The 13,652-nt window shown below is 40.0% G+C and overlaps 1 protein-coding gene across 1 annotated transcript in view; it reads left to right on the forward strand.

Annotated features, from left to right (window-relative positions):
* LOC139285222 (C-type lectin domain family 18 member A-like) overlaps positions 1-13,652 on the forward strand; it is a 36,256-nt gene that overhangs the window by 2,392 nt on the left and 20,212 nt on the right. Inside the window, exons 2-10 of the mRNA XM_070905736.1 lie at positions 1,145-1,372; positions 1,507-1,604; positions 2,136-2,257; positions 2,729-2,836; positions 2,930-3,022; positions 3,510-3,616; positions 3,749-3,878; positions 4,057-4,153; positions 4,973-5,064. Coding sequence (XP_070761837.1) covers positions 1,145-1,372; positions 1,507-1,604; positions 2,136-2,257; positions 2,729-2,836; positions 2,930-3,022; positions 3,510-3,616; positions 3,749-3,878; positions 4,057-4,153; positions 4,973-5,064 — 1,075 coding nt within the window. The remainder of the gene's footprint in view (positions 1-1,144; positions 1,373-1,506; positions 1,605-2,135; positions 2,258-2,728; positions 2,837-2,929; positions 3,023-3,509; positions 3,617-3,748; positions 3,879-4,056; positions 4,154-4,972; positions 5,065-13,652) is intronic.

Consider the following 13,652-nt stretch of genomic DNA (forward strand, 5'->3'; position numbering starts at 1 on the left):
TTAGAAAGTGCAACCCAAGAGAGTTTAAAACTGACTAGTCCTCTTAGGAGGTATAATGAATTAAAGTTGTGGTAATAATAATCATTCAACTTCACTCATTTGTTTCATTTCAGTCATTTATTATATTTCTCATAGAAAGCTTGAGTCTGTAACCTCCCACATGTTGTTTACTTTCCTAATAGTGAGAGTACCTGAAGTGATGTTCGTACTATGTTGTGTGTCTGTTGAGTGATTGCGGAAAGTTTGTGTGGTGACCGCTCGTTTATTTGAATCAGCCACTGCAAATCTTGGAGAATGTGCCACTTAGTGAAGTGTTTATACCAGTGCAGCACACAATGAGTGTCAGCCTGTGTTTGTTGGCCCTGCCATGGACTGGCAGCTTGCCCAAGGTGTCTCCCTGCCCGCCCGCTGTACTCTGTGACTGGCTCCGACCCCTGAAGGGGCTTAAGTGGGCTTAAGAAAATCACTCATGTACTATTAGGAATGACCTTCATGCCAAAGAGTATTTCTTTCATCCAGATTTAATCAGAGTCCACAAAGTACAATATGACCTTCATTTCAGGGTTAAAGTGCAGCTCCAAGTCCAACAGACCCCAATAATATATTTTGATAATTAAATGAGTTGATGATGAATATTTCCTGTTTGATGTAATTGTTAATTAAGTATTCAGTTTAATAAACAATGAATTATTCGTGCAGAATTAAATGGCTGCAGAACGCCTTCATGTTTGAGGTGTCTGTTGGAAAAGTGCTAGAAAAGCTTTTTTGTGATTCTGACGGACATGAGGCAGCTGACCTGTGACAAGGCTGATAATAAAGGGTTTGTCGGACCCCAATACTGAAAAGTATAGAGTTAAAAAGCTTTGATTTTATCAAACAGATCTGCTTTTAAATAATCTAAAGACAAAGAAAGCTTCTGAGATGCACAGATACAGTAAAGTAATTTTAACGTTTAACTTCTGACTACAGTCAGGGTGTGTTGGTTAGCAGTAGACCTCCCCTGAGTGCATGCACGATACTGCTAGAGAAGGCTTAAATATGTGTTACAAAATTAACATTTTCCTTGAACAAGTTTTACTGTAAAGGTAAAAAAATGACAGATGTGTAGTGATATTATTAAATCTTCCTTCATCTGTCTTCATAGGAGTGGAGTGAGAAGTTGGCTTTACTTGCAAAGGAGAGAGCAGCATTGTGTCACACAGACGCCTCCTCTCAACACTCCTCATCTCATATCGGCTGGAACACACATCTTTCTGCTTATGGTGTCGCCTCGTTTTCTGACATCATTCACTCTTGGTTTGAGGAGGGGGCAGATTTTCTCTACGCGAGTGGGCAATGTAGAGAGAACGCCACCTGTCAACACTATACACAGGTATTAACAAGCAGATACACACTGTACTATGTTTATGTGGTGTCGTGATTTTACAGACACCCCGTAGATATTCGTATTTGTGTTTTTCCTTTAAAAGCGCTGATTATGTGTCTAAACCTTATGTTGTTGTGCAGTTGGTGTGGGCCACTTCCAGTCACGTGGGCTGTGCCAGCCAGCTGTGTCTGCGCGAAGGAGACCTCTGGGAGATATTTGTCTGCGCATATTACCCTGGGTAACAATTATACACTTTCCGCCCAAAAAATGAGATCGTTAAATTCATCTGAGAACAGCATGGTTTAGAAAATGTATTAATTAATACTTTTTAAATGAATACTCTTTTACAAAATACAAACAGACAATTTCATCTGCAGTCCAGCTCATTATGCTGCTGAAAACAGAAATACTTATATGAGGTTTACGAGGTTATAAGGTTGCAAGTCACTGCATGCAGAGAAAAAGAGTTAATTATTAGAGTTAAGACTTTATCTTCTGTATTACAATCCACGTTTACTTTATGTCACCAGGATAATTCACTCAGTATCAATGCTGCCTTCCAGGGAGTCCTTGGTACAAATATTATGTGAAACTACCTGCATGGAGGTCTCAGAATGTGGTTATTGTAAAATCAAGACCCTGCTCTGTGTTTTTATTTGATTTTATTTGACATTTTGAACATTAATAAGGTTTTAGCCCCCCTGCCAATCCTCTAGAGCTCATCAGATAGTATATCTTATCTTATATTTGGATGTTTGTGTTGCTGCAGGGGTAACTGGGAGGTGAACGGTCGGCTGGTGATACCCTATAAGATGGGCCTGTACTGCTCTCTCTGCACCTCTTCCATGTCTGGCTGCTTTAGACTGTGGGACCATGTGGGTGGATTGTGTGGTAAGAACATATATATATATATATATATATATACATGGGGTTGCTACAGAAGCACATATTTCTGCGACTGTACATTCACAATATCTTTCTGAGGGAGCACTTAGTGAGCTCTTTGCTATACAAATGAATGGGTTTCGTTAGGGAATTCCACAAGGATTATACATAAATTCATTATCATAGTAATTTTAAAGGATAAAATTTGAATTTAAAAATGTCTATCACTGCTACCACTACTGTACTTACGTCCATTATGCTCCTCAAGGCCATTTCTGCACATCTACTATCAATGTCATGTTAAGCGATAGTTGGCAACGCAAATCAAGTCCAATTTCACAAAGATGGTAGATGTGCACATACATGTGTAATATTTCTACTTATGGAATCTTAAGTTCACTGTTTATCTTATATGCAGGTTTGCCATTCATGAAGTGTTTTGAGTGTTTGTGCGTCTCTCTGTGTGTTTGTTATCAGAGATTCCAAGGAATCCGTGTCGTATGAGCTGTGGTCAGCACGGCCATCTTAACATCTCATCCTGCAAGTGCAAGTGTGACCCTGGCTTCACCGGACGCCTCTGCCAAGGTAACAGTCATCAACACCAAGAGCAGTAGCAACAAGATAGTGTACATATTGGTATCAGGCCTGATTTAATTAGTCTGTTCTCTATATCTTCAGTACGGTGCAGTGTGCAGTGCATACACGGTCGTTTTAAAGAAGAAGAATGCTCTTGCTTGTGTGATGTTGGCTATGGTGGTGCTGAGTGTGCAGGTAAAAGCAGTGTGCTTTAGTATATGCTCCTTTGTGTTTTCATACACCTCAGCAATTTGTAGTCTGAGAGACATATTGGATTAAAAATCAGCATGCACAGACACACACATACTGAGGAAATTCATCTACATCCTGCTACATTCTGCATTTATCTTAAAGGATGCTGAGTTGAGATTTACAGTATATATCAAGTAGAAGTGGCACAGTTCTACACCTTTAATTAATCAGTGTAAATGTACATGATGTAGTTCTGTACATTTATATCTTCTGGCTAAATATGCATCAAAATGATTTTGAAGGTTTGATTTGGGTTTCTTTTATTAATCTCCCTGACCATAATTCTGCAAATTTCATTCATATTTACAACTGTAGTGGCTTAAAATATTACAGTATATTTCAGTGTGTTCATTGAACCTGAGCCATGATGGATGGTGAGTATCATTATTGTTCTTTTTCAGTGTATTTTTGGCGGCTTGTGTCCCAACAGAGAAAGTGCAGTTTCCCTTCCACAGCTGTGATGTTATGATAGATGGTGATTGCTTCACGGTGTCTTCAGAGGCTGACACCTACTATGGAGCCAAGAGTCACTGTCAGGTGAGAGACAGGTGTGTGTTGCCCACTGAGAGAGTGAGACAAGCTCCACAGCCACAGTACAACATAGAAATCTACATATAAGGACTGTCATCCTGGTTTCAGTGTGGCCTTTTCTCTTGTTTAAACCACCAGGAACGAGAGGGTATTCTAGCTCACATCCACAACCAGAAGGTTCAGGACATCCTGGCGTTTTATCTCAGTCAGCTGGAGACGAGCAACGAGGTCACCAACACTGACTTTGAGACACGAAACTTCTGGATTGGTACAGTCATTTATCTTGGCCATCCAAAATAAATGTTAAAATGTCATAATGTTTTCTAACACTGAACAGCACCACCAGATTAGGTGGCAGACTCTGCTGTCGTTTGGACCAGATGCACTACCAGGTGGAGGTTGTTGAGATGCTGCGCGGATAAAACAGCAATGTTTTTGCTCCACAGGTTTGACATATAGGCCTGTGAAAGACTCATTTCGCTGGGACACCGGAGAGATCCCCAGATTCAGCAGCTTTGCCTTTGGGCAACCTGACAACCAAGGGTAAGAGACACATTCACTAACAGACATTAGCTACTGCAGAGTACATCATAAACAGAGACGGCTGAGTGCAATGGAGCTAAACAAACAGACAAACACACGAACAACAGATCATCTGAAATGTAGAAAATTACTTTTTTGATATGAGCTTCAGGCTTTTTTTTTCAAATCTGTAGATGTGTCTGCCGTAGATCTACAGTATGTATGACATAGATTATTGCAAGAGATTGCTATAGTTTGGTCTTTTATCGTTTACATCTCTGAAATAAAATCCAGCTTTTAAATAGCACGTAAAATGACATTATATCCACAAACGTTGTCTCAAATAAATGACATGTTTATATATGGACTAACCAGGAAAAGACAGTGATGTTGGCTGACCAGCACCCTTCACCCTGACCACTAGATGTCTCTCTCTTTCTGTATCTCCCTCACTCCATTCGATCTATCTATCTATCTATCTATCTATCTATCTATCTATCTATCTATCTATCTATCTATCTATCTATCAGCAATTACTTGTTCTATAATAAACTATAAAACTAGTTATTATTTTAGTTTTAATAATTTAGACATGTATAAGTGAAATACTATTACTTCTGTATCTGAAATCTGTGTTTGTATGTTTTGTGAGTTACTTAAGCAAAAATAGCATCCTCTGCTGGTTTGTCTACTTCATACAGCTTCATTAGCAATTCAAACAAACAAAACTGGTCCCAAAAGTTTTTTGTTCCCTTCATCTTCTCAGTAAACGTTTCTAATCGGCAGCTCAAAAAACCCTCAGCACACAGAGTCTCCTACTCCTTCTCTTTCTCTGTCTAGCTTTGGAAACTGCGTGGAGCTGCAGGCGTCAAGTGCCTTTAACTGGAACGACCAGCGCTGTAAAACGCAGAACCGATACATTTGCCTGCATGGTAAGGCTCCTTCTGGGAGAGGGTGGATGAAAGTGTTGAGGGGGCGAGTTCTCTTTTGTACAAATTACCACCCAATGTGATCTGGTGCACCTTCTTGCTAACCACTGAGTCACTGTGTCGCCCTACAAATGTGAGGTGAGGAATACAGGCAATAATGTGAATTCAGAATAGTTATTATTTGCCATTGTTGACATACTTTGGGCACAAAACCAGATAGCTGATCACCGATAGCATTACTTTTCCTTTTGCCTCTGAAAACTAAACACATTTGGCTGCATGGTTGGCTGCACTCCTTCAACTGCAGCAGCATGTTCAGATGACTTGCAAGGGAGACTGGCTTGTCGTCTCACATTTCCCCCAAAACTTGGCATGCTGTCTGTCCAGACAATAACAATAAGATCTGGACGTCATGGTGAAACAGATCTGTCTCTACTATTAGAACAGGTTTCAATGCAGGTGATATGTGTCCTGTGTCCGACCTCCATTTTCTCTGCCTGAGCATGATGGGTGGTGGTGGTGGTGACTGGCCATTCTGAGAGAGTATCTCCTAGATGGTATCGGGAAAGGGTTCCTGCCATCGGTGCAGAGGGGTCCTGGAAGGTGGCTGACTTTTGTGTTCACACCCTTCCTTGTTTTAAAGTAATGTCACTACATCAAGGATCAGCCTATTCCCCAATAACTGTGATTCTGAGTGACTCCTGCAGCCTGTTTACAGTAAAGTTAGGCCATTTTGACCACCAGAAACAAAGTCTTGATAAACCATCAACTTATTATACCGGATAACAACATTTGTCTAATTTCACACCCAGCATGACTATCTGACTGATGAATGCAAGTATAATATTCCCTCAACATTTAGGTCTGGTTTGGTCCACCAACTCCTTTTTTTTAATTAATAATGTTTTTAGCATTTTTTCGTTTTAGTAGAGATGACAGAAGAGAGAATACAAGAGACATTGCGGTTCATGGTCGGTGCCTTAACCCCTAAACCAAGTGGGCGCCCGGTCCACCACTCCTGAGAAAAATATGTGGGTGTTTGCTGGAAATGGTTGTTCAAGGTTCTATTTTTTTTATCAGAGCAATCAGACTCAGTCATGAAGTAAACGTGAAGGCCAGAAAACTAAAACAGAGAACTGAAAGTGGCTCAAATCTGTGCTGCACACTCAGCGTTTAACATAAAAAATAGTATTAGCTATAGTAGCCTGTCAGTGATAATCACCGCAGGGTGAAGTGTAAAATGTTAATCCAGTGTGTCCATTAATGATGTGAACACAACATTGAAATCTCTTTGTGATCCTGCCTACACATTTAAACACGGCACTCAGTCTAAATCAATGGCACTCAGTGCTCGCCATCAAGAGCCTTTGAACAATCAATATACGTCAGCTCCACAAAGGCCTGCAGTGTTTAGACCCAGACATACCACTTACATTGATCGTAAGGAATGAGATGGTGGCAGATGTTTAGTTTTACCCACTTGTTTGTGCCTTTGCAAGTGGTTGGTGTGTAATCTGGTATTGATCAGTCATAGCTGAAAGAGTGATCTACTCTGAATGTGGTCAACGTTGCCAGGACAACATTTTTACAACCTCTTAACTCTTGTGTGGTATTTGTAGTTTTGTTATTCACCTAATGAGTCGGTGGCCCCACAACATTATTGGGGATTTATAACATTAAATCCACAACATTTTATGTAAAAATACTAAACAGGTGTTGACTTAATCTCAATTATAAAAGACATACACTGCATATGTGATCAATATTTGCCATTTACTACTATTTATCAATTCATTCTATTCGTTTTTGTGATAAAAGGTGATTTTTGTAAAACAAAATAAATTATCAAGACATGGAGATATAAATCTTTGGAAAGTTTAAAACTTTTCATTTAGACCCCCAAATTTTTAAAAATATTTAAAAATGCCAGAATTACCCTTTAAGCTACAGTAGTGTAGCAGTCATTAACAGAGCTAAATTTATGTGAATATTCTTTGATCAATCATTGTCCCACCCGTCGTCTCGAAATAAAAGCAACATTTCATTGAAGCAACAAAGAGTGAAATGCATAAATTCAGCTGATTAAAAGCACACAGAGCCCTCCACCCCATCAGAGTAATTTCCAGCCTTCATTGCTGTGTTGTGTTAATTGGTAATAAAATGATAAGTGGATATCACACAGCCTGAGGCAGACACTAAGCTATGTGTCTCCAGAGTACTGTCTGTACTGTGCATGTGTGTGTATGTGTGTGTTTATGGGTTTCCATATGCAAGAAAAAAAGTCTGCAGTTTTAGTTACTTATGTCATGTTTTACATCATTAATGGTTTCTTCACAGTCACGTTTGAGTAGAATTGAAGGATTACTGGGGATTTATGACACAAACCAAATTTTTTCAGCTCATTTAACTGTATTTCCTTTTTTTTTTTTTACAGCACTTTTGTGCTCAACATGCCACATTTTGTACATATTTGCAGTGTTTCTATAACGTGTGTGTGTGTTTGTGTGTATTTCGCAGCTGCAGAACACATAGCCCGGTGGGAGGGTGGCAGGTGACCTGGATTTCTCACAGAACTGAAACTAGATGTGCAGTACGTGGTTGGGACAATGGCCACTGTTGTTGGTCTATATTTTGTCAATCATTGTACATTAGTTTAGATGTAATGTATATACTGTACATGTTTCAATGTTTAATGCAAATGTTTTATCATTAAATAGTTGTATGTTACAAATACACAGTTTGTCTTGGCTGCCATTCACTGCCCTACATCTCTTCTCTTTTCTCTTGTACCTCCTCCGTCCTCCGCCCTCATGTGATCTCGAAATCGATTTGGTCTGCCATCATTAAAGGATGTTTCAGCTCTCTTAATGCTGCTGAGGAGAAAGAAAAGAGAAGGCTCCTTTCAGTTATGATGGTGGGCTGTCTTGAAACCACCATCATTTGTCAAAGAACAGTGGGGACTGGACAGCAGCACTAAAACAACACTAAAGCAAAGAATTAGATAATTAAAGCTCAAATAAAGCTCAACAGCGCCTCATGGTGCACAAACACACTGTATATGTGCACTATTATTAGTAGTAATCACTTTGATGAACCAGGTTGTAGAATTCTCTAAATCTGTTTGTTTTCTCTTTATCACACTTTTTCAGAGCAGACAAGTCTATGAAAATAAGTATCATTTACGCTTCGATGTCGGAAAGGAAAAGCGAACTGTTAAATGATCTCACATATATAGCTTTTCCACTGCGCCACCATGCCGCCTCTGTTAGTGAGATTATAAAAATAGATAAAATTGCTTTTTTCCCCCCAAATAACATATCTAGTGTGTCTAAATCCTGATCCGGATAATCATGAAAAACCTCTGGCCTCTGTTTGCTGAAAGATTGATTCGGCACCTTGGACAGCTAATGTTTCTGTTACAGTAATGCCTCTATCAAGATTATGACTATCTTGTGGAAGACTGGTAATGTAAATGTCCCAAATATGTAAATACTGTTGCTTATGCCATTTAATATTTCAGAAACACACACTTACCAATTAAATTACTGCGATGTATCAGGTTTGTTGAGGCTGCCTTCAGTCTAAGAATCTGAACCTGAAGGGAGGCGGTAGATTCACTTGACCTCTTGTCAGAATAACTCCACAAACAGATTCCTCAAAGGTGCGTAATGTGTTTCTGTTGCTGATGTGCCCACAGCGCTCACTGACAGTGACTCAGCAGCCTGCAAAGAAACTGGATCTGTCTGCATGTAGAGTACAAGTAAATGACTCCAGAGGAAAGAGGAGAGAAACTGTAATAACAGATAAACAATGCTGATCGGTAAGTTAAAACAATGAAACATGGATTAGTAAAATGAACAGGGAGAATTATTGTCAGAGAAAAGTATAAATTGGTTAAACGTACAGTAAATGGTTTTGCAGCAATTGTTTCTTGATCTGCTACACTTAAATTTCATTCGATCTTAGCAATTCACTTACAGCAAGGATTGTCTAAATACAGATTTCAAAGCATGTACAGGACAAAATAAGGACTAAAAGTCTATTTTTCTTTGGTAAAAATAATTTAAAAAAAATATAGGCTGTATTATGTCATATGCTAAAGTTTTAAAACATTGAAGGAGGGATTATGTTTAGTCTACGTTAATGTGTTGTTTTTGTATTTTTAGTAAATGTATGACGTAAATCCTGAGGATCCGAACCTGATACTTCCACCGAACAAGAGAGATGTGTTACCAATAGACACCACAGGAATTCTCTGTGTGTAGGTGCGAACCTGTGTGTTTGCTTTGTGCGTGTGTGTGGTTTAAATGTGGATCAGGTCAGTGAGTATTTAATGGTGGCTCCGAGGTCAAATACCACGCTGCCCTCTCAGTGAACAGAGGAAGGTCTGGATGGTCGGCGATGCTCCCATCAGAGGGAAGAGAGGGATAAAGGCTGCAGATAATGGGGTCAGACCAACGTGCAGAGCTGCAGTGAAATGTTGCAAATGAACAAAACAGGGATGAGGTCACAGGGTTAAACAGCTGGAAGCAAGAGGAGCAAACCAACATCCTAATTGTCTTTCAGCTCCACTGAGTTTCCACTTAACTCAACACATTTATTACTTTACCTCTGTACATTTTACAGTACCTCTACAGTGCATAAAATGAAACCTTCCTCAAACACCTTCTCTGCAACAAACAACTGTTGCATGTACCTGTCTCATACTGCATTCACAGTCTGATCCTTCCCTGGAAGCAATAGTTCAGCATAATTAGATGAGAAGATCGATGCCATTCTCACGTCTTTACGGTAAATATGAGGCTACAGCCAGCAGCTGGTTAGTTTAGCTTAGCCTGACTATTAACAAAGGGGAAACTGCTAGCCTGGCTCTGTCCAAAGGTGAATAAAATCTGCCTACCAGCACCTCTTAGGATCTCTAACTAACATGTTTTATCTTGCTTGTTTAATCCGTAGTCTTTTATGTTTATCTCTTTCTACTATGTGTTTAGGTGCACAGCTATGCAGCAAGCTAAACACACTTCCACTAAAGGTTGAAGACAGAACTTGGCCTAAGAGGTTTTTACTGGAGGCAATTGTGAAACTGTGAAAAACAGTATTGTAAAATAAATTCAATGATGAGTTACACCAAAGGTACATGTACAAAAAAGCGTAAAAACGACAAGTTGTGGTTTAACGGAGCGTTGCGTGCCAGACTATTTACAACAGCAGACTAAAAACAGCTAATAGTGTCCAGTCTTTATGCTAAGCTAAGCTAACCGTCTCCTGGTTCCAACGTCATATTGAACAAACAGATATTAGAGTGGTATCAATTGCCTGAGCTACTGATGGATCACAGGGATTGTAGAGGTTACGTTTATTTTATTTTGTTGTGAATAATGATTGTTCCTCGACATTTATGATTCCGTCACTGGTTCAGACATGAATCATGTCCATGTTGAGGAAAACATAACATTAATATAGATTAATGTTTGGCTGCACAGTATGTCACTAAGTGAGATGTGCTGTCTAATAAACTTGTTTTGCTGATGTGTTGGTTCACGCCTATGGCAGCCTCTCTAAACAAAGTATGAGTGTGTCTTGTGTGTGTGTGTGTGTGTCTGTGGGTGTGTACTGTATGTGTGAATCTTCGCCTCAGATGCGGTGCTCGCGTAGCTTCCTGCTGGTCTCATGGTGCCCCCTGATAAGCTGGTGCTGCAGAGGGTTTCAGAATGGCGCTAGTGGCAGTGGAATTAGCTTCCATTGTCATGATAATGACAGTGATACTATTGCCCCATCCCCGACTCAGACCAGCCATTGTATGGAAACAGGAATGCAATTTCTCCTGCAGCGGCAACCGACAATCCTCTATGAGAGTGAAAGGTCCCTAAATGACTCTCCATTCAGGCGAGGCTGAGGGGCCAGCAGCCAATTAAAGTGGGAGCAGCAGAACAGCGCCATCCCAAAGACCTAAGGCTGTCTCTAAACACACACATTAAGCAATACCAAGTCACTCATACATATACACACACACCCATTAGTCGCTGTATTTTCATTTTACAAAGAACATTTAATCCCCTAAACTATTTTTTTCCTTACAGACCTGATTCTTTTGGGGGCACAGGCAGTTTGTACTAAATAACTCAAGAGGTGTATTCAGCACAATATGTACACAGACTCAGGACATGAGTTATTGATTTGAAAAGGCCTAAATATTGGAGTTGGGGGACAGAGTTCCTGAGAAAAGTGGAGACACTCTCCGAGACCATCCATCATGGTTAACTTCTTTGCTGGTGTTTATGGTATCAGACAGTCTCCTCTGGGCGTTTATCTGGCAGCTGAGGCAGAGTCACGATGGAGGGTGAAGGGTTTCCAAAGTATTCACGCTACTGAGCTGCGAGTAAAGTGGATGTGTGCCGTGGGGCTCTGAGAGCCTTGAGCTGAGAAGAAACCCATCGAGCCAGATAAGTTTGTTTTAAGCAACACCGCTAATAATCACCCACTGCAGCACTGACGATTACTCAGAGATTCTCCTCAGACAAAAACACTCCTCTTGAACGCCTCATTTATTCTGCAGCCAACCTTCCCTCCAAAACCTTTTCTCTCTTTATTCCCACTGCTAATTCAAACACATTTCTCCATCCTCTTTAGAAGCTCCCCAGTTTTTACAACCGGAAAATGTTCTGTGATATCTGTTAACATGTATTTGAAATAAATGTACATGTCTGACAATTGTCACATAAAACTACTTGCAAAGAAGAGCACAGTCTATAAATATGACTGCAAACTATTGCATGCTGAAAGAAAGCATTCAGTCATTTAATTTGAGCAATATGAGCTTTTTGGGCAATGCTGTCTCTTGCTAGCACAGATACAGTACGTCACCTCGTCTCTTGAAGAGCCTGAAGGCTGGGTTATACAGAGAGGGGGGGTTGTCAACAGGGATGACGGCGCACAATTTCAGACAGTCTCCTGGAAGACATTCATAGTGTTGCACTCTGTTGTGCACATGAAAAGTGACAGAAATAGTTATGTTAAGAATAAAAAAAGAGCTAGAGAGAGAGAGTGTTCAAACCATGGCTCGGACAAATTCTATACCTTTCTGATTGTCAACAAATCTCTTGAAAAGGCCGAAACCAAAACTGAATTGATCCGACTAAGAAGCCTGATATGGCGTATTCCTCTGTGCCTTAGAGCTCCATTGTTGTCCAAAAACTATTAAGAACAAATCGGTCAGCCACACTGTTGTACTGGCTGAGATTACAATGAGCATGGGCACTGTAGTTTATTTTAAGCCAATCCAACAATCACCATCCTGAAGCCATAAATATTCACTAGGGCAGTAAATGTGTATTAATCCGCAGCTAAAAATAGTCCTCAACAAATGCACTATTTACTCATGTTTGAGTAATGTTTGCTAAAAACTACAATGCCAAGCTGTTGCACGAAATGATTTAGCCTTTTTAAAAATAGGAACAAATGAGCAGGAACAATCGGAATCAGTAGGAACAAATTATTCTATTAAGAGTATTGAGTATTGGCCTTTGTGTTGGTTTTGGTGAAAGAAAACTAAAAGTATAGACAAACACCAACATTATCCTTCCTCTGCTATTCATTTAAGACCAAATACTGTGTCCATTTGTAGCTATAAGACAGTGTGACCTGTGAGCTTGTAACATTAATTAAATAAGCTGTCGTATCATTAAACTGCTCCTCTGTCAGAATTATCTGCCAATCATGGCGGTAAAGCCTGACTAACATCACGCCATTCAGCCCTGGAAAACAGTGTTGCCTCCTGACATTTTGAGTATGCTGATGTCATTAACAGGGACTTCATGAGAACTGGGCACAAGTTGTGTTGGCTCTTATAGCAGTACGTTGGCTGGCACGGGGCATAATTTGCATTCGAAGGTAGCAACAGACACCAAGTAAAAAATTTCTATCCATCAGACGATATTACAAGACGGGTGTTCAGATGAAAGCTCTCATCAGACGGCAGGATTTTTTTCCTCCTTATTGTAAATAGGGCTCTTATGTGTTTAAGCGTCTTGTGAAGGCTGCAATCAGTCTCCAATTATCGCTCTTTACATTTCAATGAGGAAATCCAGCTGCACTGCAGGATCTGATGATACAGGAGGAGGAGTAGCCATGTAATGTTTATGAGGAGAGGTAGAAGATACTTACAAATTACAGGGGGATCTCTAATTATCTGAGCAAATCAAGGAAGGATTGCGCTGAGCACTCGCTTTACGTCTCCACCTGCTCGTGTCCTCTGTTTACTGGAACTGGGACAGTGTTTTCATCTCTGCCGTGCTCCTCGTGGTGGTTTGTCAGTATTGGCATCGGCATTTCTCTTTTGATGCTGGATTGAAAGCAAACAACGTGAGGGCATTCAAAGAGCCTCTATTGTGTGAGCAAGATTGAATTACGATTAGGAATTCTATTTAATTATTTGTCCGAACCATTTATGCTTCTCTAACTTAGTTTCCACCTTCTAAAAAATTCAAATGGACAAAGACAAGTATTGGTTTATAGAAAAAAAAACATGCTTATCAGAGTTTGAGATATGAACACAGTTTAATTTTACATCAAACCAATATTCAGTCTAGTCA

The sequence above is a fragment of the Enoplosus armatus genome, chromosome 1 (genome assembly GCF_043641665.1).
Source record: "Enoplosus armatus isolate fEnoArm2 chromosome 1, fEnoArm2.hap1, whole genome shotgun sequence".
Taxonomy (NCBI): Eukaryota; Metazoa; Chordata; class Actinopteri; order Centrarchiformes; family Enoplosidae; genus Enoplosus; species Enoplosus armatus.